General features: G+C 42.2%; 1 protein-coding gene across 1 annotated transcript in view; it reads left to right on the forward strand.

Moving 5' to 3' along the window:
- KMT2D (lysine methyltransferase 2D) overlaps window positions 1-25,999 on the forward strand; it is a 3,358,270-nt gene that overhangs the window by 2,202,979 nt on the left and 1,129,292 nt on the right. Inside the window, exon 25 of the mRNA XM_044082193.1 lies at window positions 11,888-12,080. Within this exon, the coding sequence (XP_043938128.1) occupies window positions 11,888-12,080 (193 nt within the window). The remainder of the gene's footprint in view (window positions 1-11,887; window positions 12,081-25,999) is intronic.

The raw sequence follows: 25,999 nt of genomic DNA on the forward strand, positions 1-25,999 counted from the left end.
CAGAGCAATATATACCGAACAAGAGAGGTCCCAGGACTGAGCCTTGTGGGATGCCACTTGTAACTGGTTTAGAGTCTGACATGGCACCTGTAATTCTGACCATGTGGGTTCTATCCCTAAGCCAGTTTGCAACCCATCTTGTGACATAGGGGTTGATATTTAAGTTGGTGAGCTTATTTATGATGCCCGAGTAGGGTATTGTGTCAAAGGTTTTTGCAAGGTCAGGGTAGGCTGTGTGGACTACCTTCCCTTCGTCTGTGGCCTTGGTGACTGTTTCAAAGAAATCGACCAGGTTCAAGAGGCAAGATCTGCCCTTAACAAAGCCGAATTGGGTAGGATCCAGTGTTTGGAGGTTCCCAATGTCTCTGTTTATGAGTTCCATGATGATACGCTGCATAGCTTTGCAGACTAGGCTAGTTAGGCTTTTAGGGCGATAGTTTCCGGGGTCTGTTGTGGCACCACCTTTATGGAGTGGGACCACTGTTGCTGTACGCCATTCTTTGGATACATATCCTGTTGTAAGGCTGAGACTGAATAGTAATTTTAAGTGAGGGTTCAGTTCTTCTTGGAGCTCGTGTAAAACGCAGCCCGAGATACGGTCTGGTCTTATTGATGTGTTTTTTGCTTTGGAGAGGACAGCTCTCACCTGTGCATCTGTGATGTCAGGGAGGCTACACTCTGTTGGGATAGTCATTTGTTCATTTGGGGGGGGGGGGGGAGTCTGCACTGAACCTGTCTGCCAGGATGTTGGCAATGTCTGTGGGTTCAGTGTATTTTTTGTCATTGTGCACTAACTCACAACATATCTGGGAGTTTCCACCCAGGTTTCTGACATAACTAAAGAAGGCCTTGTGATTATCTTTAGCGTCTTATGCAATTTTTCTTTCAAAGCTAGCCTTAGATGATTTTATGAGGGATCGTAGTTTCTTGCTAGTACTGATCAGAGTTGCCTTCCCTTTCAGGGATTTTGCTCTATCATGTAGTAGCTTTCTCCTTCTGTTGTACAGCTTATTTATGGCTGGGGTCCACCAGACAGGTCTCCTGCCCTTGGAGAAGTGTGTCTTGGTTTTATTTGGGATAGCACGATCCATGCATTCCTGTAGGTATCCATAGAATGTGTTTGTAAAGGATTCTGCGGTTTGGGCCATATTTTCCACTGGCCCTGGGACTTTGAAGGATTCCACCTTGGTTTTGAGTATGCTATATAAAATTGTTTGTGTCTTTTGGCTTTTCCCGGTTAGGGGTCGCCACAGCAGAACTCCAGTCCGCTAATGATTGGCAGTAGATTTTTACGTACTGGCTTGCCAAGCCTAACGCACAACCTTCAGTGAAGGAACGCCCATTCACGCATGTCGCCACACAGAAGATGCTCTGAGAATCGAATGGGCAACGTCTAACTGTGAGGCGACAACGCTACCGCAGTATACAGTCTATATATTAATGTCGTCTTGATGAGATTGTGAAAAACAGGGTCCTCCTTGTCAAGGTACTCACCAAGGCTGGAGGAGGAATTCAATTTCAGCAGTACTACTCTCCTTTGCTTGCTGACTTATCTCTCCATTTGGACCATTTACTGTGAGAGAAGGGTAATGTAACCAGTGTATAGGAAAAAGTGTTAATGGGTTCTTAGTAAGTTTGTAGCCAAAAGAGACCATCAGGTAGCTTAGCTGCACCACTCCAGTACTATCTATTAAGTAGAATCCTCCAATTAAATATTCTCAACACATGCCTATTGAAAATTTGAAATCAGCTATCTGGTCATTTAGAAGATTATTGAAGACCTCTAGGAAAGTAATCTGCCTGATAGGTAAAGACAGCCTACTCCAGTAACAAGATACACTGGATTGGGTGTCTGGGATTCTGATGGTGGTGATGTGATAGTGTAGGTTTAAGTCTTTAGAAGGAGTGTTTGATTTACCACTTCTGTTTAGGTGATGGGGTTCGGAGAGTGCTGTCAGTCATAGCATGGAAAGCTACGCAGGAGTCTGTATTGGACTGAGTAAAGGGACACAACTTTTAGTCTATCAGAGTGGCCAAGAGTACTGAGACCTCAGATTGTTTTGATGAGGAAACATCGAGGTCTCTTAAGTTGGCTTAAATGCTTGATGAGATGTTTGCCTAAAGGTGTATTACATTCACTGATAAACCTCATGAAGACTGACTAAAGTGGGACTGTGATAACTTTGGACATTGAGGAGATGCCACAATGGATAAGCTGTGCAAAGCAGAAGTATTTTCTAACCAACACAAAGAAGTGGTGATTAAAGGATTTGCTATTTAAGGTAACATACAGTCAATTTCCATGACCTACCCAGGAGCTATATCTGGTGCAGTGACTTGCTCAGAGTAGCGCAGTCTCTAAATGGAGACTGTGGAAATCAAACCTAGGACTGGTTTAGGTCTGACATCTCATAGGCCTCAAACATTGCATCAAACTGCCAGACATGAAATGTAAATCCTAAGTGAACATGATTTTGCTACACTTAAGTATAAAACGGACACATTTAATCTCATCCCAATGTTCAACTGCCTGGTCTTTTTTAGGTTGGAAATCGCTGGCTGTGTGTTTTGGTTGGGTGGTACCAGTGACTTCAGTTGCTTGCACTTTCCTTTTCTCTCCCTGGTTTTACAGCCATGGAGTAAGTGGGTTGAACCCACTTGCAAAAACATGTTTTTACCCCTTTGTTAATTTTCAAGCTAAAGTTTCTATAAGTTTGTTTTGGCTTGATGAAGCTTCAGTGAATTGAAACTGGGTGACGTCAATGGTACACAGTGAATACTTCAGATGTCACCAAAAATGTAACCCTAGTAGGCACTGGTCATGACTGCTGTTATACAATATATTCAGCATTTTTTCTCAAATGCCACAGTAGACGGGAATGAACACATGACTGTTTTTGAATGTTTATCTCATTGTATAAGAGAAAACCTTGGTATAGAGACATATAGAGTATGTTGGCGGAAAAGGAGGGATCAAAACGCTGTGGTAAGAAAGGAAAGGAAAAGACATTGGAGGACTTGGAAAGAATCAGTTTGAACATTGTAAAAACTGAAGAAAGCGGACAAGTTAGACTGTACAGTGGAGTATGGTGATAAGATGAGGAAATGGAAAAGAATGAAGTATAGTAAGATATACTACTCATCTAGAAGAAAGAGCAATGAGGAGCCAGAAAGGTGTTTTCCAGATGAAAAAGAGGTGATGGCTAAAAGATCAGTTAAAAGAAGGGAGAGGAGTAATGAAGAAGAAAGGGGGGGTAGTGAGGTGTGCAGGAAAGGGAAACATCTCAAAACAGGGACCGGAATTCTGCAGGGAGGACATGATTCAGGTAGCAGTAGAGACGACCGGGATTGAAACTTTAGGGTGTGTGTGTGGATGGGGGGGAAGTGAGTTAAGAAGGGGATTTTAATGGTACCAAGGGGGTAGAGGAGCAAAAGAAAAAAGTGTGTAAAAGAAAGATAACAGTAGAGATGGATATAATGAAAAGTGGGGATAAAAAGGAACGATGTTGAAGCAGGAAGTTGGGTGGAAGGGAGGGTAAAAATGGTTAAAGGTGCAAGCAGGCTATTGAAATTGCTATAAGGGGTCAAAGGCCTGCAGGAGAAGGGAAAAGGGAAGAAAGAGGGAGAAAGCGTCTGTGGGGTGGTAGGTAGAAGGTGGATATTGCATAAATATGCTGACAAGTAGGCACAGTGGGTACCCAGGAGTGAGGTGACTGGATAGAGTCCCAGTCTAGCTCAGTCTAGGGAAGAGATAGACATTGTCTATGTACCAGAGAAAGGGTTATTTGAGGAATTGCAAAGTACTGGGGGAGCATGAAGTCAAAGGGATAAGAGAAGACTGTAGAGTAGCTCTGAAAGAGGGGTTAAAGGAAAAAAGGACTGCAGTAAAGAGACTAAAGGAACTTAGCAGAAATGGTGAGGGAAAATTGGCTTAGATGTACTGAGGGAACAAAACTGGGGAAAAATTAACGTTATCCAGAGAGTCACATAATCTAGTTGGATTGGTTTCTAGTAAATAAGTAAGGAGGCCAGTGCAAAGAATAAGACTAGGGAAAATGTTAGCCACAGAGTATACTTTGGAAATGGTCTTTACTAAAGAAACAAGTCAGGGGAGAGAGAGTGCCTACATGATGAAACATACTGCAGAACATTATAAAGAATAGGAAAATGCTGAGGGAAGGATTTAGAGGAATGGTGGGCAAGAACTCAAGAGACAAGGTGAGAGTAATGGTTCAAATTGTGGGATGGAGTAAAAGCTACTGTGAGAGGATTAGTTGTGCAGGAGGCAGACAGGCATTGAAGAGAAGTGAGAGGGAAGAGGAGATTCTGGATGGTGAGTTAAGGAAGAGGTAGAGAAGGATGAATGAGGGAAAGGGAGAAAATAGGAATTACAATAAGTCTCTCTGAGATGTGAAATAGAACTGATGGATGTCAGAGAGAGAGGTGGAATGGTAAAAAGGAAAGAGTTATGGTCTGACTGAGGATTGGGAACCAGGCTATGTCTCGCATTTGGAGGTTGTTGGAGAGCGCAGTTACAGGTCAGGAAGGTGAGGTGATAAGATGAGAAGGTTGAAAGAAGGAATTAAGGTTATAGCCAAAGGCGTGCAGGAGAAAGGAACTAGCCAGATTATATGAGCAAAAGTTGAGGAACTAGAAGGTGGTTGGAGATGGGAACGATAGGGCACTGTATCCATAATTGAGGAGTTACATAATTAAATCTTGCAGAGGCTAAAGAAAGTAAAACAGCTGTAGTTGATGGGTTCGAAATAGAGTATTTGCTCTTCCAAGACATAAAAGCAACGATGGCCTTTATTAGGTTTCACAAACTTGAGCATCTGTCAACAACAAAAAAGTGTTCCAGATGTTAACCCTGCAGGCTTCCACTCACTGTATTGATACAGATTGCTTCTTTGATGCAGGGCACTCTTCTGTAGATCTTCATGAGATTCTCAACTTTTATGTTAATGACAACCCCCTTGCTTTTTTTGGGTTTATTCTGTACCTAGAGTGCCAGCAACATTCTTGACTACCCAGCACTGGTTCATAAGAGATTTAAGACTTGTAGACATTGTTGTATATTCAAGACTGTGATTTAGGCCATCTCTTTTCAAAGTTTATATTGTGCAGTTCATCTAACTTTGCTATAGTTTTAGGGCTTGGGTATCTCCCTCATTTATCAGAGGTTAGATGCACTAGTCTTCCTGATCAAGAGATTTGTTACCTTAAAATGGGGTATAGCTGATGACGTTTTTCTTGCACATCTGCAAGACTGCTAGGAAAAAAGAAAATCTGATTTTTTCCATCTAATTTTAGATCCCTGTAACTGACTATCAGCTGCTTCCAGTTACTCTTCTTGTCCCCTGGGTCTGCTGGACACAGGCTACACGTGACCTCTGTCTGGAGCCAGTAAGGAGATTGAAGACCATGGGTCAGTGTAATACTGTTTGTTACTGGGATTGCTTTTCTTGCCAATTTCCTCACTCCCAGTATTTTTGCATGGGTGGAATATGTAGTAGGCATCGATGATGAGCTGTCCCTCACTTACATGTGGGGCTATCAGCAGACACCTAGTAGATGTTGTTCGTGTTTCACTGTGCAGTCATCACATTAGGGTTATCTGCTTGCAGTAGCCCTCAGTCGGCCTGATTATCACAGTCTTGGCCCTGTGTCGGTTGCTGTCTCATCTTCCATGACGTCAGGTAGTCAGGGGTATAAAGCATGCAGCCGACGCCATTACACCAGTCTTTCTTGCCGTGCGGTGCCCGAAGCAGCAGCAGTTCGCTAGTGCCGGTCATCTGTCTCCTGAAATTTTCGTTTTCGAGTTTCAGAACCGAAGTCTTCAAATAAGCTTAAGTACCCCATTGTTGTAACTTTCTTTTGCTCTAAATCGAGGTCAGTAAAAGTCAATAATTGTATTTCTTGTGGAAAGCAAATACCTCATAAAGATTTTCATTCGTACTGTATTCCTTGTCTAGGGCCTGACCACGACGTACCTCGCTGTCTGTTTTGTGCCTTATTTAAACAACAAACTATTTGTTGTCTGTATATTTACGCTTCTAAATATTTTGGTACTTGGTTCAATTACCCAGATATGTCTTCAGTAAGCCACCCAACTACCGACATTCCGAAAAAATGCAAAGATAAAGACAGAGACAGACCGCATAGGTCCAAAGCTGCCGACAACGCTTCTCCTAAGCTAGTCACCGGTACTTAGTGAGGCGCTTTCACAGCCCCTGATACCCGCTACTTCAGATTCGCAGGCCTCTACTGAGACCCATTCGGAGTCCGGTATGCCTTGAGATGCTTCAACTGTGGAACCTGCAGATGTCTCTACCTTGGATGGGTCTGGAGCAGCTGTGCAGGCACCAGCTTCTGAGAGTGTATTCAGGCCTACTGACTTGCATATTAAACCAACACCATCTTCTTCTTCAAGGCTTAAAACTCGATCCATGCCTAGAAAACCAATGCCCAGACCGCATGGTTAGGCCTCTATGCCTAAAAAAACAAATGATAAGAATGGCTGAAGACCTTATTACTTTAATCAGGGAAAGCCAACCTTCCCCCTCTAAAAGACCTAGGTCTGAATTTGCTTATGATTCTTCTGATCAGGATTCTGAAATTTCTGTTTCCTCTTGATAACCAGGATTTACCCTTATCTACCTTTGAGGATTCTGATGCAGAGGACTCTCTTCCCTATGCTTCTCCAGAGGATTTCTCTTTTGGTGAAACCTTGCATACTCTTAGGGAGCATTTTCGCTGAGAAAGCCAGGATTACTCTGACTCTAAAAAGAGGCTTTGGGATTTCTTACTCCTGCCCCAGCACAGGCCCTTAAATATCCTCCCTGTACTGGACTTTGTTTGATGCCTTTTCGGAATCTAGCTTGGCCCCTGACTCTTTACCTCCTGCTCCCAGAAAAACAGGTAGATGTTACAGGGTTCCTGACTCTCACAAGTTCCTCTTTAAAAATCCTACTGCGGATCCTGAGACCATTTCACAGGGACCCAAGGGCATTAAGGCTACTACTGCCAAAAATCCTACCCCCTCTGATAGATATTCCAGGACGCTGGATAGATGGGATAAGAAGTTATACACTTATGCAACCTTGGCCGTTAGAGCCTTAAACTGCCAGTTTCATATGTTAAAGTATCAGCAGCATATTATTGGATTGCTTAAACAGAAAATGATGTTGATTCCTGACTGTGCTGAAAATAAAGATTTACAGGATTTAATGCATTCTGCTGAACAAGTTGGAAAATGTACATTGCAATGTGGTTTTGATTCACTAGAGGCATCTTGCAGGGCTACTGTTACTGGGTCTGTACTTAGAAGGCATGCTTGGCTTAAGGAGCAAGCTTTGCCAGATCATGTTAAAGCTAAATTGCTGGATGCTTCCTTAAACCAGGACCGCCTGTTTGGCAACAAAGCAGTAGTACTTAAAAAGATGGAGGAAAAAGTTAAATCTATGCAAACTGTTAAAGATTTCCTGCAAGTACAGCCTCCCAGATTTAGTAGGCATTGGCCCTCTAAGAATTGGTCCTTTCCTGCCTCTTCCAGGCCTTCTCAGTCCAAACCTAGAACCAGCAGAACACCCAGGCTTCAGTCCCAAGGTACTCACAGGATTAAGCAGTGGTGGGTCTCTCACTTCCAAAGCAGGGAGTAGTAAGACTCCCCCCTATGATAAACTGTCTCAGTGACTTAACTTTAAAATTTCCAAGCACTGCACAACTGACTGCTCCTTTGGGGGAAAGATTGCCCTGCAGACAAAAAAACTGGGAACTCATTACCAAGGGCAAATGGGTTTTAAATAGTTTCCCAAGGCTACAGATTCCACTTCCACACTTTACCAACCCCAAATGGTTGGCCAGATCTATCCCCAAATCAGTGGGCAGAGGCTCAAAAGCAAGTTCTCTCTCTCTCTCAAACATTATGGCTATGCAAACTGTCCCAGAAGAGGAAAGGGGACAAGGTTTCTACTCAAGACTTTTCCTGGTGCCCAGAAAAAGACAACTCCTGGTGTTCTATCCTGGACCTCTCTATCCTAAACACATTTTTGGTGATCCCAAACTTTAAGATGCTAACTCTTCACCATTTGCTTCCTATGCTAAGCAAGGATGCCTGGTTGGCAACACTGGATTTAAAGGAAGCCTACCTGCACAATCCCAATCAGGGAATTTTGCAGAAGAAACCTACGCTTCAAAGCAGGCTACATCAGTTCTCTGCACTGCCCTTTGGCTCATCTACTGTGCCCAGGGTATTCACAAAGTGTCTAGTTCCTGTCATTGCATTTTGCAGGCAAAGAAATATTCAGAAATACCCATACCTGGACGATTGTCTAATTCAGGCAGAAAGTCAGGGCATACTATTGAATCATCTGGCGTTTGTACAAAAATTGCTCAGTTATCTGGGGTACACCATAAACAAAAAGAAATCGCATCCTGTACCCTGCCAACAAATTGTATTCCTGGGAGCAAGCTTGAACACAACTTCCCAGATGGCTTTCCTCACGCCAGAGAAACAAGTTCATTTGACAGCCTACTTCAAACTACTGGCCACAAAGACCCAGCTATCTGCAAGGAAAATACTGCAAGCCTTGGGGGTTCATGGCCTCCTGTATTCTCCTAATTCCATATGCAAGACTGCATATGAGTAAACTACAATGGTATCTAAAAAGCTTATGGTGTCAACATTCTCAGGATCTAGAAGCAATGATTCCTATCATTCCTCGCCTACAGATAGAGTTCCTTTGGTGGGCAGAGGCCTGCCACCAAAACAAGGGACTGCCATTCACTCTACCCCCTGCAGCCCAAACCCTAGCAACAGATGCATCAGACTATGAATGTGGGGCTCACTTGGCAGGGAAGTGCATTCAGGGCAAATGGAACTCAAGTCAAATGCACCTGCATCTCAATCAAAAATAAATGTTAGCTGTACAGAATGTTCTGACAGCCTTCAAGGACCACATTCTTCCAGGACAATTAATGCGAAAGACAAACACCACCACTGTTATGTGGTACATAAGCATGGGGAAACCCACTCATACCCTCCCTGCAGACTAGCCATGGCTCTGTGGAACACAGCCTTGAGCTACCAAGTACACCTACAGGCTCAGTTCCTGCCAGGAAAGCTAAATACACTGGCAGACGAACTAAGCAGAAGTCTCATGGACCCACACGAGTGGAAACTGGAACAAAAGATATCCAATATGTTGAGAAACAAATAGGGGATCCCAGAGATGGACCTGTTTGCCTCCCCCCAGAGCTACCAATTGGACAAATTCTGCACAAGGACTCCCCACAAACAAGCTTGGAAAGTGGATGCCCTGTCCTTCACCTGGAAAAACCTATCACTTTATGCCTTTCCACCTCTGTCTCTCCTCTCCAAGGTACTACTAAAGATCAAACAGGACAAACCAAGGACAATACTGATTGCAGCAGACTTGCCACACCAACACTGGTACCCCCTTTTGCGCAGTGTCACTGCTGGCACCATGGCACCTGCCTCAGACCCCTGCCCTGCTGTCCCAGCAGGAGAGATGGATTCTGCATCCTCAGCTTCAAACACTGAACCTGGCAGCCTGGCTAATTATCTGATCTCTCCGTTATCATCCCTCAGTAAGCAAGTGTTGGATGTCATTCTGGAGGCAAGGAGGCCAAGTACTAGAAAATCTTGTGCTGAAAAATGGAAAAGATTCTGTTCCTGGAACCTAACTCAGGGGAGGGGCAGAGCAGTGCCCAATTTACTTCAGATTCTTCAATACTTAACTGAGATGCTTCACAAGGGCCTTTCCTTTTCCTCCATCAGAATTCATTCCTCAGCCATTTCAGCTCATTACAACACAGAACCAGCCCTCTTGTCTCATCCACTGCTTAAGCAGTTCCTCAGAGGGGCCAAAAACTTAAGACCACCTAGGTGAGCCCCAACTCCAGGCTGGGACCTTAACTTTGTATTGGAAAAAGTCACTCTACCTCCTTTTGAGCCAGCTGCAAATGCAGAGTTGAAATTCCTTTCTTGGAAAACAGCCTTCTTTTTTGACATCATTTCAGCAAGAAGGGTGTCTGAATTACAGGCCCTTATGACAGTGGAGCCTTTCATCATCTTTCATGCAGACAGGGTGTCCCTTGGGACTAATCCCTCCTTCATGCCCAAGGTGGTATCCAGTGTGGCTCTTAATTAGTCCATTCATTTGCCAACGTTCTTTTCTAATCCACAGAACAAGGGGAATGAATACTGCAGTCTAGATGTGCACAGACAACTTAGATTTTGCTTGGACAGGACTAAACCCCTCAGGAAATCTAAACAGTTACTGGCTGCATTTGCTGCAGGGGCAGAGGGGAAGGCCATGTCAAAGCAAACCATTCCTAAATTGATAGGCCATTGCATTAATTTCTGCTATAAGTACCATGGAAAACCTACCCCACAGGGGATAAGACCACATTCAACCAGGGCTGCATCTACCTCTACAGCCTTCCTCAGAGGTGGCCCTACTAGGGACAATCCTAGAAGCTGCTACTTGGAGTTCTGTGCATACCTTCACCAAGCATTACCATTTGCCAATTTTCTCTAAATCCAAATGCTATCTAATTTCCTCCTCACATCCTTAGATCCTTAGCTTTGGGAATCTACCCAAATGTGATGACTGCAACAGTGAAACACGAAGAACATAGTACAGCTGTGTACACTTAGCATAAATGTAGATGTTTGAGTGTATTCACTGTTGCAGTCCGGGTTACCCTCCCTCCAGCCCCCAACTTCTTTTGGCTATACCTCTATTCTTGTTTACTATGCTTAAAGCTTTTTGGTGTGTTTGCTTTTTTGTTGGAGGTGTAACCTTGTATTTGTAGTTGCTTCCCATTATGGGGCACCTGACATATGGGCAAGAAAAACTGATGTAATGGCATCGGCTGCATGCTTTAATACCCCCCTGACTACCTGACATCATGGAATGTGAGACAGCAAGCAACACAGGACCCAAGACTTTGATAATCAGGCCGTCTGAGGGCTACTGCAAGCAGTTAACCCTAATGTGATGGCTGCAACAGTGAATACACTTGAACATCTATATTTATGGTAAGTGTACACAACTGTACTTTTCCTCCAGTCTCTGTACAGATTCCTCTCTGCAGCATAGCGCAAATGCACTTTTGCAGTGCAAGTTCAGAATTCCACTGCATTAACACCTAATGCTTATCCTAGATGACACCTGTGCTGCAAGCCAGAGCTGCACCTCTAAGGATGGGCAAGCCAGCAACAGCCACTCACTCAAATTCTCACCTGCATGCATACAAACCAGTAATCAAATGCAGATCAATTACATCATGTAGCCAGCGCTTTCTACCAGTATGCCACAGAGCTGGCCATAATAAAGTGTAAATTCTTGATCAGATCTATTGGGAGACACTTCTTAATGGGTGTTCTTCCTCCTGTGTATGCATGTCTGTGTCATTCTTAGTTGTTGGAGTCCTCTGTGTGTTGGTTAGGTATAGCATTTATATCAATTGCTAAATATTTCTCACATCTTGATTTTTGTTTCTTGATTTTGTGGGAAGTTATTTCCAGTGGCATGAGGGTCAGCTCTGGGAATACATATGGTTATGTAGCCAGTGTGCTTCATTGTGTGCTTGTTGATTTGGATATATAGAGATTTTCCCATATGCTGGATATTGCAGAAAGAAGTGCTGAATTGTAATTTATGGAGAGGAGATCCCTAAATTCAGCTCCCCAAGAGGGGATCCTCTCTTCAGTCAAATACTATAAAAACATTCCTGTTTTCTCTGTCATACAGATCCAGAACTCTTATGTTTCAGAATTGTGCATTTCCTTTAGCTGTAAACAATGGTTGAGTTTGTGATTGGAACACTAAGCATGCTGTTTTTTGTTTCCTTGCAGGAAGCTTTCTTTGGAAAGGCTCTGATTGATTTAAGTAGGACAACTACTCTTTCTCCTGAAGCTCTTGGAGACCCAAATCCTTTCTACCAGGCCATCCCCAAAGAAGAGGTTGTCCCAAACCCAAACATTGGCCTTAATTTTGCATTGCAAAAAGCAGCTGGAGAAGGTCAGGAGGTGTCTGCTCAGGAAAAAGGTAAGAGTTATAGTATAGGAAGACTGATACATTTTTAGAAGTCTAGAAATGTTTTTATTTATTTGGGGGGGGGGGTACATTCATCTGTGATTCTTCATATTTACCTGTGTATGTATTTATGTAAGTTTTTGTTTGACCTCATGATAAGGAATTTGTGTGGGTGGTGGGGAATTGTTGACATCTGATAGAGGTCATTGTCAGGCCTTTGCAACATTTCTCTGCCAGATTAGCACACTGATGCAAACGATCAATTGCTGGCTCAGCCCGGGTTCATGAATATTAACAGAACATTGTACATCGAAATGGCATGTACAGTAGGAGTATAGGAATCTTTACATATACATTGAAATCAACATTTGTAATACATGATTACAAGAAACTGTGCATTCACTTAAAGGTTTACATATTTGTTGCAAACGTTTCAGAAGCAATATATAAGTACAAGCCAAGGCTTTCGACACCACCCCCCATTCTGGAATTATAGCTAAACTCACTAAACTAGGTATAAATCCCTACGTCGCAAGATGGGTTGCCAACTGGCTCACTGACAGAACCCACACTGTAAACGTTGCAGACTCCAAGTCTGACCTCAAGGCAGTGACAAGTGGAGTGCCACAGGGTTCTGTCCTGGGACCTCTCCTGTTTGGTATCTATTTCTGAAGTACAGGCTAACACAGAAGACCTCTGGCTGATGAAGTTCGCAGATGACTGCAAACTAGGAGCCATAGTCAAGTCCCCAAATGATGTGGACATACTACAGAAGGGCCTCACTGAGACTGATGCCTGGTGTCAGAGCCATGGCCTCAAGCTCACTGCCAAAAAGTGCAGTGTCGTCCCCTTTGGTAAAAACTCTGTACCCATGAACTACCACATAGGCACCAATCTACTTAACACCGAATGCGTGATGAGACCTTGGGACCCAGGTGGACAGTAGTCTCTCCTTTGATAGTCACATTGCCACAGTAGTCAGGAAGTCCTTCTACGTGGCACACCTCATCATAAAAAGATTCTCATCCAGGAAAAAAGAGGTAATTTTTCCCCTCTACTCGTCACTCATTAGACCCATTATAGAGTACAACGTCTCTTTTGGAATGTACCTCACAAGACATTTGCAGCAGCTGGAAAGGCCACAGAAGTACCTCACAAAGAGGATTACTGGCCTCAAACAAATGCCCTACACTGACAGCCTCACAAAACTCCAACTTTACTCCATAGCATATCGCCTACTCCGAGGTGATCTCTGCCTAACATATAAAGCAATGTCAAATCCAGAGCTGTTGGACATGCTACACCTAAAGAAATCCCAATCCCTCCAAGCTACACGCTCTAAGGACCTAAACCTGGTCACCACAAAAATAGGACACGCTGGAGGGATAGATTCCTGTCCCAGAGACTTCCTATACTCTGGAACAAGCTACCCATCTATGTCAAGCAAAGTTCTTCATTAGCACTCTTCAAGAAAAATCTTGATGAGTAGATGGGAAATAGGAAATGCACCCCGGGGATCACTTCTGTGTGTCTGCAGGACAGTGGCACAGGAAAATAACTTTCTTGGGTGGCGTAAGCAATGGTACCTTGCTGGCTAGGCTTACATAGGCCCTTGGGCCGATAGCTTAGTACCTACCTACCTATGAACCTATAAAAAATGGGAAGAAAACAAGGAACAAGAGGAGAATGAGGAAGTAGAGAAGGAGTTGGAGAGTAAACTTATGTAGATTATTCAACTGTATACAGGCAGGACATCATCTGCAAATTAGTAAACTCCCAGTTGAGCATGTGAGGAAATAGATTCTGTGGAAATGCTTTAGAACATTTTGGTGTTATCTACCACATAGGTCAGTAGACAGTTGAGAATAGGTTTGTAATTAGAAAGAAAATCGGAGGAGGAGGAGTAGCATGCTGTCTAGGTGAGTATGTTGAATGAATTGCATTGTGCTTATTAATATTGTATTGAAGAAGTAGAGGGTTGAGCAGTATAGTGCTGTGTTAAGAGCTCCAGGGTTTCGGTCGTAAGGATCATGTAGGCTGCATGGACATTAAATTTGTAGCCTTCTACCCCCCCCCCCCCCCCCAAAAAAAAAAAAAAAAAACAGCAAAGAGATGTAGACTGCCTGGAGACTAAGGAGGGTTTGAATCATGCCTTACTTTACTTTGCACTTCCTTACTGAGATTCATACAAGGGACCATTCTGTTGGCCTGCAGCTGCCATCATATGAAGCTTATGACCTGTCAGCAGTAAGGCTTCAAGCTTCTTATTACTTTCTAATGAAACCAAATTGAGCTTTCAGCACCTGTGACACTCTTGTTGTGTTCTTCCCAAACTAACTGACAACACCAACAACATAAAACCTTTTTAAAAATGAATGACAGAACTTTCATATGAATACCAGCAATGAAAAGCAAGCTGTGCAGTGGCACAAAACTGCTGATCTTGGCATCTGGACACATTCCCTTGGGTTCTGAGTGTCATCACTTCATCCAAAAGAAGATAAGCTTGAGCACAGGAGCTGAAGAATGGAAGATTCCTGCAAAGACTTGTTCTTACAAAAAAAAAAAAACTTAACCCATTGCTGAGGAATGTCAGTACAAGAATGCATCTTGAGAGGGTGGTGTATGTCTAATAGATGTAACTGGATCTAAAAACCTGAGCATTTTTTGTTTAGTTCCTTCCTTCATGCCATTTCACACCATTACAGTAGAGCTGGTTGCTGGAATGTTTTCTGACATATTTATTCATTGAACTGTATACATATAAATAAAATTCTGAGCTGACAACTTTACAAATGGACATTTGCTATCCAGACTCTTGACTATTGGCCAAATTAAGTGCCTCTGTCTTCCGAGCTTGTGTAACCTTTAAGACAGTATTCATGGTGAGAAGATTTTTCCCTTGACAATGTCAGAAGCATCCCTCTCCCACCCTTTATGAACTGGAGTCATTTATCTTAATTAGCTGAATTAATATAATCATATTAACATTTTACAGTATATAGAATGGTGATCAGGAGCAGCTAAAGAAAGGTTGATGTGGAGCTATCGCAGTTTACTTTAAATGGCTTTTATAAGCAGTTCAAACCCGCAACTTCCAATTACCCAAGACCATACTAGTCCAACACAGGGTCAGAATTCAGGGATACATCATATAAAACAGCAACAAAGGTGTAATTACACTTGTTAACAGTTTGTACTTCATTAGTTATTAATGGTTAAACTTTCTAGCAAACTCAACTACAACATAACATAAGCAGAAGCATTTTATACCAAAAAGTGTACTATAATTAGATTCCTAGAATTTTTAACTGGAAAACTCAAAACAACCAAATGAAGGAAACAGAGGATTATTGTTAATATTAAGAAAGGACACATAGCACCAAAAGTTCTCAAGAAAAAGGCCACTGGGAAAATATTTAATACCCCTCAAGTGTTCAGCCTCAAATTTATCATAAGTACAATACTATATTTGCATCAATAAAAATGTATTTCAAGTCCTTATTTCTGAAAGAAACTGAGCAGAAAGTGACTAAAATCATGCATCCATAGCAGCTAAATCCTAATAAGAACACTCCACTCTTTTCAACAAAGCGTTAACGAGTACAGTAAAAGATTCAATCCCGATGCAGCATTGGTGGTATAGAAAGATGAAGCTTGACTACAGCCAGGTAAATCGAGCTTAACTAGTAGCTTGGACACTTGACAGATGAGTAATGGAGAGAAATTTGTAAGGCAGCAAAGTCCAGAAGGTGTAGGATTTTTTGCATGGCTTTTTTATACTCCAAGTAGACTTCAGACGATTTTTTCCTCAGGTTAGGTAAATGCTGGGAGTTATAAGAGAGAGATGTAATTAGGAGCATGTTTTTGTGACTATAATGGGTTGGCAAAATGCTCTGACAAAATGTTAGGGAACAAATGCCCCCCCCCCCCCCCCCACACACACACACACACACACACACACGCGCACACACACATGCACACAGAGGAAATTATTATTTTTAGCTGTAATAGGTTATTGAAATTGCTTAGACCTAGTCAGGCCATAAGTTTAATGTTATTGACTGCCAGAAAAGTATTTACTTGAAAATGGAAATTATAATCTATTCCCAGTTTAAAGGGAGTTCTGGATATTATAAAGGAAATGAAAGAACTGGAAGTAGGATATTCAGAAAAAGGAAGGAACAATTTTCATTGCTGTAAATGGTAGCTGTGGGAACAATACCTGTAGAATAATCTTCAGGAGGAGGAAGAGGAAGGTTTAAGGGGAAGACAGAAATTGAGCCAAGTTATGCTGGAGTGAATGAAAATTGTTAAAAGAAAACCTGTTCATTCTGCTTGAAAATAACAATGGGAATGTCCTACATTTTTTATGTAAACCTATGTTGCACTTAAAATGCAGTTTAATATAGAGGACTATGGTCAGATTGATTGTCATAACATGCTTTTTATGTGTTCCAGACATGGATGCCAAGAAATTCACCTCAAGAGCAAAGCTTGAGGTGAGCCTTGTCATCTATGTCGAGAACACGTAATAATGGGCTATGATCATCAGTCTGATCAAAGTCCTCTATAGTAGTCAATTCTTTGTAGTGTATGGAGCTTTATCTGCTCTATTTGTACTAGTAGTTAAAGGGGAAGAAAATCTCAATGTTTTCCTGGCTTTCAAAACCGTAAAACATTTAGGGAGCTCTGTCCGAGAGGGTAGTGTATATCATGCAGTCCCTTACGTTTACATTTATTGTATACCTCGCAAGTGTCTAGATTTTTGCAGGGCATCCACATTACTTCATATTTTTGGTCTGTTCCTCTTAAAATATGTTGTTTTCCGTTGAACTACCGAAGCTTGAAGTCACTAAATAATGAGATACATTTGAGTTTCAGCGATCACATATTTCAGATTGCCCAGATTTTTTTTTTTTTTTTTTTTTTTTTAACAGTAAGTTAGAGGCATGTTAAGGGCATGGACCACTAGCAAATACAAATGTTTTGTTCTGCTACTGTCATTTGCTAGTCAATACAAGCAGAGTTTACTACCTATTGTGGGACCTGACTGTAACAATGTAAGTGGGGGGTGCTTAACATTTGTTAAACTTGGGTTACTTGCCATTTTGCCAGTTAACCTGGTTTGTCTTTTGTTTATATCAGAGCATAATCCGTGCACTACAAAAATGTTTAAAAAAAAAAAAAGTACTGGTTCCAGCCAGCGTCAAATAGGTGGGTTAGGGAAGATAGTAACCACAGGTAGTAAAAAAATAAATAAAATCAAGCACCTTCCTTAGAATGCCTGTCATCTCAGCAGACCAGCCATGGAAGGAGTTCCCAAAGAGGAGAAAGGAAAATGGTTTTATATCAGTCTGTGTCTTTGTCCAAAGAAGGATGTTTTTGGGGACCCATCTTTGAGTTAAATAGACTAAATAAAATACTAAAAATAGCTAAGTTCAAATTTCTAAGACTCCAGACCTTCCTTCCTTTTCTTATGTGGAACGTACTTCTGAAGGCTCTAGATTTGAAGGATGCCTACTTGCATATTCCCATCCACAAAGCTCACAAGTATTTCCTGCATTTCATAGCATGGTAGAACCACTTAAATATAAAAAAACACCAAACAAGTGTTAAAACACACCAGACTACAAAGCCATCGAAAAATATGCCACCAATCTTGTATTAAATAGTTATTCACACTGAATAACAACACTCTGGCGCCCTGGCACAGCCTTCCTGGAGTTGCAAAGTATGCCACACCATACATCCATATATATACACACATATATTCACTTAAATACAGTTAATCAAACAATCATCTAATTAATCAACCATCAATTAAAATCATATATACATTTTAAAGAAACACTCTCCAGTTACATTCACCATTTAGACCTGCTGGAGGTAATGTATTAAATTTTAAAATATATAAAGTCTCTTTATACAATAATTTATTTTTCATTAACAGTTCATCTGTTACTATGGGTCTACCTTGCGGGGGGGCTCACATTTTTGTGTATCTTTGGCAGACAGTAAAACTTAGCCATTGATCTTCCTTCTACATTAAATTTATTTAGGGCATATTTTCTTGTAAAATAGCCCAGTCTTGGGTTTTTAGCTACTAGTTCTTTCAACTTCATTATAGCTTGATAAAAAAATCAGTATTTACTGCCCTATATACTTGGCCATCAGATAAATGGTCCATACACATTTTCAGGTATGTTTCTAGTGCATAACAACAATTGTTTTCTGTCTTTATCTGAGGGTTTTATAATTATGTCTGATATTTTACATAAATTTAATAAAGACAACCATTCATTCTTACTCATGTCGTACAAAATGTCTCTCTTCTCAGAAGAAAAATCTTTCAAAACTTTAATGCAAAATAACACATTTTTGCATAGGCAAGGGGTCACACAAGCAATAATTAACTTGTATGTTGATTTGTTTGAAATGATGTTAAAAATAACTTTATCCAGTTTAAGAAACAATATTTGCAACAGATTGGAGTAGCCACGGGGTCGCCATGTGGCACTATTTTTACTAATATTGTAATGGCAGTCTGGGAAGAACAATATGTATTTAACAGCTCATATGCACAAAACATCCAGGTCTATCTCAGATTTTTGGATGATATTTTTATTTTGTTGCAGGGTGATCAAGAAATGTTAAGCAATTTTATTGAATACATTAATAATACTACATATTTGCAGTTCACGCATGAAGTGGGAAAAACTAGCATCAATTATTTGGATGTTAATCTCACTAAAGATACAATGAATAAAAGATAAATGGCTAAAATTAACAGAAAACCAACTTACTCAAATTCATTTTTGCATTTCAACAGTGCCCATACATTTGGAAATAAGAAAGCGGTTGTAAAAGGACAATTTGTAAGGGCAGTAAAAATGGTAACTTTAGAACAGGGTTTTGAAAACTAATGTGATAAATTAATAGAAATGTTTTCAAAAAGAGGGTATCCTGCTGATATATTGTGAGAACTATACAAAGAAGTTAAAAATAAAAGAAAGAATGGACATTTCACACCTATATTGGGAAACAAGGGAGAACAATTATTTAATAATGAAAAAGAAAAAGATAAAGTAATAGACACCATGGTTCTGTTTATAACACCATATAATGTACACTTTCAGGAAATTAGAATGATCATGTCAAAAACTGGATGATAGTACAGGAAAATGTACAGATTAGGGGCAAGCTGGAACAAGGTTTTAAATTTGCAAAAAGAGGAACAACTTTAAAAGCATTGTTAGAAAAAAATAAGTCGGGCAATAGCAAAAACGCAACAAGGGTATATGAAAAAATGTGTGAGATGCAGTTATTGCAGATACATTCAGGAAGGACATTTTGTTACAATAAAAGGAAAGATTTATTATATAAAAGGGTGATACAATTGTAATTCGAAAGGATTGATATATATATAGCTTTGGTCCAGCAGTGGCAGGCTTATTATGTAGGACGAACAACTCGTATGTTTAGAGAGAGACTATACGAACACATATATGCAATAAGAAAGGAGAAAAATAATAATGCACTAGCTAAGCACACACAGGAATGTATAGGACATGAATTTAAATTTTCAGTATTGCAACAAGTAAAAATGCCTTAAAGAGCAGGCCCATGGAAGCTCTTATTAGATAAGGCTGAACTTAGTTGGCAATTAAATCTATTTTCCTATGCATGGCAGGACTGAATGATGTGTAATATCAGCACCATATTAAAATTAAGGGCATTAAATAGATAGAATAAGTGTTTTTGGTAAAAGTATTTAAAATATTTAAATTATTAGTATGTATTAAATGTATATTTATAGAAGGAATATATACATATATATGTTGTGAATATTTTTAAGGAATTTTAAAGAATCTGTGACATCATCAGTTTTTGGTGCCTTTTTTTTACTATTTAAATGGTGTAAGTTGAAGTGTAATTGGTCTGATGAAGTTTACTTTTGAGTAAATGAAAAGCACTTAACATTAATAAGTGTAACGGTCTTTTTTTCCTGGAACTGTTTTTGTGTGTATTCAAGGATGGGAAAGAAGGTGTACACTTCTTCCACTTTGGCTTTCAGAGCTATTAATTATCAGACCCACATGACCAAGTATGCACTAGACTTGTCTCTCAAGCCTCCTCCATGCTGGCATCTTTGCCTGACAGTCCCATTAAGACTGACATTACCTCCAAACTTTCCTTGGCCCAACAGGTAGCCAGGCATTCCGTCAGATGCAGCTACAATGTTGCAGAAGCATCCGCCAGGTCTGTAGCATCTGCTTCTGTCCTCAGGAGGTACTCATGGCTAAGACTCCAGAACCTCCCTGAGGATTTCAAGTCTAACATCTTGGACGCCCCTCTGGACCACAATGTCCTTTTCGGTAAACAGGCTGCAGACCTTTTTAAAAATCTGCAGGAGAAAAGCAAAGAACTACAGGACATCAAGCATCTTCTGGTGTCACCCATCCCCAAGTATTATAGGAACTACCCTGCTAAGGCCACCTTTGTGAGATGGTAATACTCAACCCTCTGCCTCCTCTTCCAGGTCTAGGAGAGGGGCTAGAAGACCTAACACCACCAGACCCTCTGTGCCACAACATCAACCCAGACAATCCTTTCAGGACAGAGGAAGCCCCAGTAATGTGTGACTGCCTTGCCCACCTACCCCTCTCGGCCTGCCTTTCCCACTGTCTTCCCCTTTGCAGTCCATCACTACAATCCAATAGGTCTTAACCATTATCCAAAAAGGGTACCTCTTATCCTGGAAAGAAAAAAAAACACCCAGAAAAGGCACCCCCCCCAAAATCAAGCCCATCTCATGCCACAAGTTCTGGCAGACCTTCTAAAGCTAGGCACCATAGAACCTGTCCCCCCAGGACAGGAAGGAAAGTGTTCCTACTCCTGTCTCTTCCTGGTCCCCCTAAAAAGACGAGCCCTGGAGGCCCATCTTAGACCTGTCCTACCTAAATCTTCACCTTCAGGTATCTTCCTTCAAAATGCTCTCTCTCCCCCACCCTGCTGCCTCTAATTCCAGCCAATGCTTTCGTGGCCACCCTGGACCTAAAGGAGGCCTACCTACACATACCCATCAGGAATTCCCACAGACTGTTCCTGCGTTTTTCTGGACCTGCCTTTCATTTCCAATTTACTGCCTTGCCCTTTGCTTTATCCAAGGCCCCCCCCCCCCGACTCTTTACAAAGTGCTTAGCCCCAGCAATTGCCTTCTGCAGAACTCAGGGTATACAGATTTAACCTTATCTGGATGACATCCTGATTCTGGCAAAATCCAGAGGTGCTCTATCAAAGCATCTACATTTCACCATGTTCCTTCTGCAGAATTTAGGGTTCACCATCAACCTTCCCAAATCCTCCCTGATCCCAGACCTGGACAAGATTTTCCTAGGCTGCAGAATTAGAACAGATAAAATGAAGGCCTTTCTCCCACAGGACAAGGTTCTTTCTCTGACTTCCCACTTCCAGGAAGTCCTACTATCCCAAAAGGTGACAGCAAGGCAATTTCTCTATCTCCTGGGTTTAATGGCAGCAACCATCCCCATGCTACCACTAGCAAGAATCCACATGCGCAAGCTACAGTGGTACCTCAAAAACATCTGGTCCCAACACCTACATCCCCTAGAGCAAGCCATTCCCTTCCTTCCCTGTCTAAAAACAGAAATCAGCTGATGGATCCAGCAAGTCCAACTAAACCCAGGGCTCCCACTATAACCCCCCACCCCAAACCAAGTAAATGCGTACAGATGCCTCAGATTCAGGGTGGGGAGCAACTCTGGCATCTTACAGGATTCAAGAAAAGTGGCATCCCTCTCTTCAGGCCATGCACATCAGTGTCAGGGAAGTGACAGCAGTCTTCTTAGCTCTAAAGACCTTTACTCCCCTTCTGGTTCCACGGATGCTCCTGATTGTGACCGACAACACCACTGTGATGTGGTACCTCAACAAACAGGGAGGAACAAAGGCCTATCAGCTGTGCAGACTAACCCTACTGATAATGGACCTAGCTTCTCGTCACAACTTAATCCTGCAGGCAGCCTACATGCCCTCACAGGGCAACCACCAACCAGATCTTTTGAGCAGGACCTCCTTGCCTCAGCACAAATGGATGCTGAACAGGGAGGTCTTCTTAGACATAGTCCACCAGTGGGGTGCTCCACAAGTAAATCAGTTTGCCTTCCCCCAGAACAGGCAACTCCAAACCTTCTGCTCAAAAACCCACTCCCCTCTAGCATTTCTTGGGAGGGGAAGTTCCTTTATGCCCCCCCCCCCCCATTCTCACTGATTCAGAAAGTCCTCCTGAAAATACAGGACGACAAACCAAAAATGTTGTTAGTGACTCCCTACTGGCCAAGGCAACACTGGTTCCCCCTACTTCACAAGCTAACCAAGGGCAATCACTTTGTTACCCTACAAGGTGGACCTACTGACACAAGACAAAGGAACTCTCCTACACCCACAATTACAGATGTCCCTGACTCTGTGGTTGATACACGTTTGATCCCTTTTAGACACCATTACTCAGAGGATGTGCTTTCTGTCCTAAGGGGAGGCAAGGAAACCTACTACCAGAAAATCTTACCCCCGGCTAAGTGAGAAAGATTTACTAAATGGTGCCTGCACAAGGGAAGGGACACTTATCTCTGCGGAGGTCCCCTTGGATGTTCTTCATGTTATCTGCTTGTACTTTCTGAACTACGTGTGTCAGTTGATAAACAGTGGGCTCTCTTATTCTTCTGTAAAAGTACACCTGTCTTGTATATCAGCCTGCCTGCCCCTGGACCCCCCTTGCTAGCTAGGCTCAATGTAAAGCTCTTCCTTAGAGGGATCTTGCACATGTGACCACCTAGGAAACCTATCCCCCCACCCTGGGATCTTTATATCTTAGAGAAATTAACCCAACATCCTTTTGAATGGACTGGGGCCTCTTTCTTACAGATGTGTACGTGGAAGGCGGTCCTGCTGGTGGCTGTCACTTCAGCCAAAAGAGTGTCAGAGTTGCACACCTTAATGGCTTGTCCCCCTACACCATCTTCTACAAAGACAGGGTGTCCCTGCAAACCAACCCCTCCTTTATGCCCAAGGTGGTCAATGACTTGTCTCTAAACCAATCCATCTACCCACATTCTTCCCCTCGCCTACTAACGAAGGGGAGAGGATTCTGCACTCCTTGGACATGCACAGGCAACTAAGGTTTTACCAGGACAAGACCAAAGCCATTAAGAAAACTAACAAGGTCTTTTGTCTCCTTTCACCCCAGAGCCCTGGGCAAGGCAGTCTCCAAGCAAACCATTGCATGCTGGATTAGGAAAGCTATTTGCCTCTGCTACTCCCACCATGGAAAGGAACCTCCAGTGAGAATTAAGGCCCATTCCATTAGAGCTGTGGCCACCTCCATGGCCTTCATGAAAGGCCTAGACACAGCATCCATTATGGAAGCAGCCACATGGGCCACTATCCATCCACACCTTCATCAAGCATTACAAACTTGACCAGGTTTCCAGAGCTAGGACAGGATTCACCAGGGCAATCCTGCAGGGTCTTGTAGAACCCTCTCCATCTACCACCACCTTCTCATCCGCATAAGCTGTAGTACGCTCCCACATCTAGAATGCTGCAACATAGGAATAGAAGGACGTAGAATAGTTGTGTAAAATCTTACCATAGCCATAGATGTCCTTCTCTTCCATGTTGCAGTATTCCTTCTCACCCACCAGTTCCCCCAGGTCCTTTTCTTTTACCTGTCCTATCCATACTACAGTAGGACACCAGGTCACACACCTGAAAACCACTGGCATACCTCCTGCTGGGCCCTTATTCTCTGCCTGCTGGCCTTCAAGTTCTGAGGATTGTGCGTGCAGATGTCATATTTATGACCCCTGGTTTATGGCCCTACGTGTGATGTCCCACGCACACTGCAACATCCAAGCTGAAGCTTTTGTATAAGAGCAGATGTACGAATCGCCTGAGGGCAGAAAATCCCACATTTAGAATACTGCAACATGGAAGAGAAGGACATCTACAGTTATGGTAAGATTTTACACAATTATTCTTTCTTCTTTGAAAGCCTCTATGAAGGGAAGAGCATTCTCCCACATGAACCAGTGTTTGAATATGAGGTCAGTGAGGATGAAGAATGTGATGCGAGTTTTATTTCACAGAATTTATTGTCAACTTGGATATGAAGCTAACAGTGGAGAGTGTCTCTTCTTTCGCATCCTACCCGAAGATATGTAATTCAGAGAGAGACACTCAGTATAATGGTGCATTTCATTGGGTCCCAAGCAAACCTTAGACTCTGGGATATATGGACTTCACTTGTCCCCACAATGCAGAGTGATGAAGCCCTAACTGTGGCCCAGGTGACCAAAATTCAGTTAATGACAACTACATCTGAGTTACAAGGAGGGGAGAGTATAAGCTTGAGTAACTGGCAACAACTCACTCATCCTAGGAAGTGAGAGGCTCTTAAGGCATCTTAAGGCAGCTTTGGTAATGGTTAGTGTTAGCTGGGTATATTGCCATCTGTAATGTGCGTGCTGGCTGTTGCTGCATTGAGCAGGGCCCTACCTTCTAAGCTGGGGAAGCAGATGGTATATGTTGGAGCCCTCCTCTTTTTCAACCAGGCAGCTGCGGTGAGTCTGCAAGGAACCTAAGGAGAATAGGATAATCCACTCTTCATGTCTCACTGCTGACCCCGCCCCCCCACTCCCATGACCTGACTTACCGTGAGAGGGAGGTGGGGGATGGATGAGGTGTAGGGCTCTTGTCTAGCCCTGTGATGCTTGGTTGTTGCCCCAGCAGAGTAAATGGACTGATTGATTGCAGATAGTGGAGCTTTTGGGTAGGGCTTATGCATAGGTGAAGATATATGGTCCTAGGCATTGATCAGTTTAAGCCAAGTGCTAACACCTGCTTCGTTCTTAGTGTTTGAAGATGCTTCAGAAACGCATCCCTGGAGCCATGTTGGAAAGCTCCTACACTTAATAAATTAGGCTGTCTTTACATATTGGAAAAGTAAGGCAAAATAATTGCAAACAACCGCAGTAGCTGACAAGATGGTTCTTTCTTTTTTTTTTGAATGCGCGAAAGCATTTGACACTTGCACTTGCCAGCAGTGCATTCTAAAACAGTAAAAAATAGCTGATTGATAGGCTGGCTTGTTAAGAAATGTTGCAGTTCTGCAGTATTGTATATTAGCTACATTAACTTTACAGTCCCCATATGTTGCCATACCAAGGTGGCATTCTGAAGTAAATGCAGGAATTGGTAGAAAGTCATGTGGACTGCAGTTGAAACTTGAAATTTTAAGCTTATTCGAATGTTCCATAAAGTTGGAAATCATGTCATAAATTTGTAGGTATGGTGCCATTGATGTGTCTGCTAGGTTGTTGCAACTGTAGCAGTTTTTAGACTATATACATGACTCTGGACTCTTTTCCTGAGGATATAAAGGGCTAAATACTAAATGCTTCCTTTAGCAAAGCTGTTTGGCTTTACCGTGCAAGAAGTGTTCAGGGGATTGAAGGAAATGGGTAAAGCTGTGCAAAGTGGTGTAGTAGTAGTGTTTTTTTTTTTTTTTACCCAATATGAATTACCCACCGAGAGTTGCCCCTTCTGTCTGAAGCAAACCAGAGCTGACCATTTTAAACAAAAGTAGATCTTTTTCAAGGAAACCTGAAAAGGAATTGGCCAGGAAGGATAGCAAGGGAAGTGAATGGGCTTCCCCTTCTCAAGAATTTTCCCAGTCCTATCATGACTGCAAGGCAGATCCCTCAAACTCTCCCCTCTCACAGTATAAGAGAAGGAAAGTTAAGTTTCTTTTAAAATGAATGGTTTTACCCTGATGCCAGACATCTAGGTAAGTGAGATGGTGTCAGGAGGTAACAAAACAGAATTTAAAAGCATGGTCATTTTCATGT

The sequence above is a fragment of the Protopterus annectens genome, chromosome 9.part0 (genome assembly GCF_019279795.1).
Source record: "Protopterus annectens isolate FY-2018-M chromosome 9.part0, PAN1.0, whole genome shotgun sequence".
Taxonomy (NCBI): Eukaryota; Metazoa; Chordata; order Ceratodontiformes; family Protopteridae; genus Protopterus; species Protopterus annectens.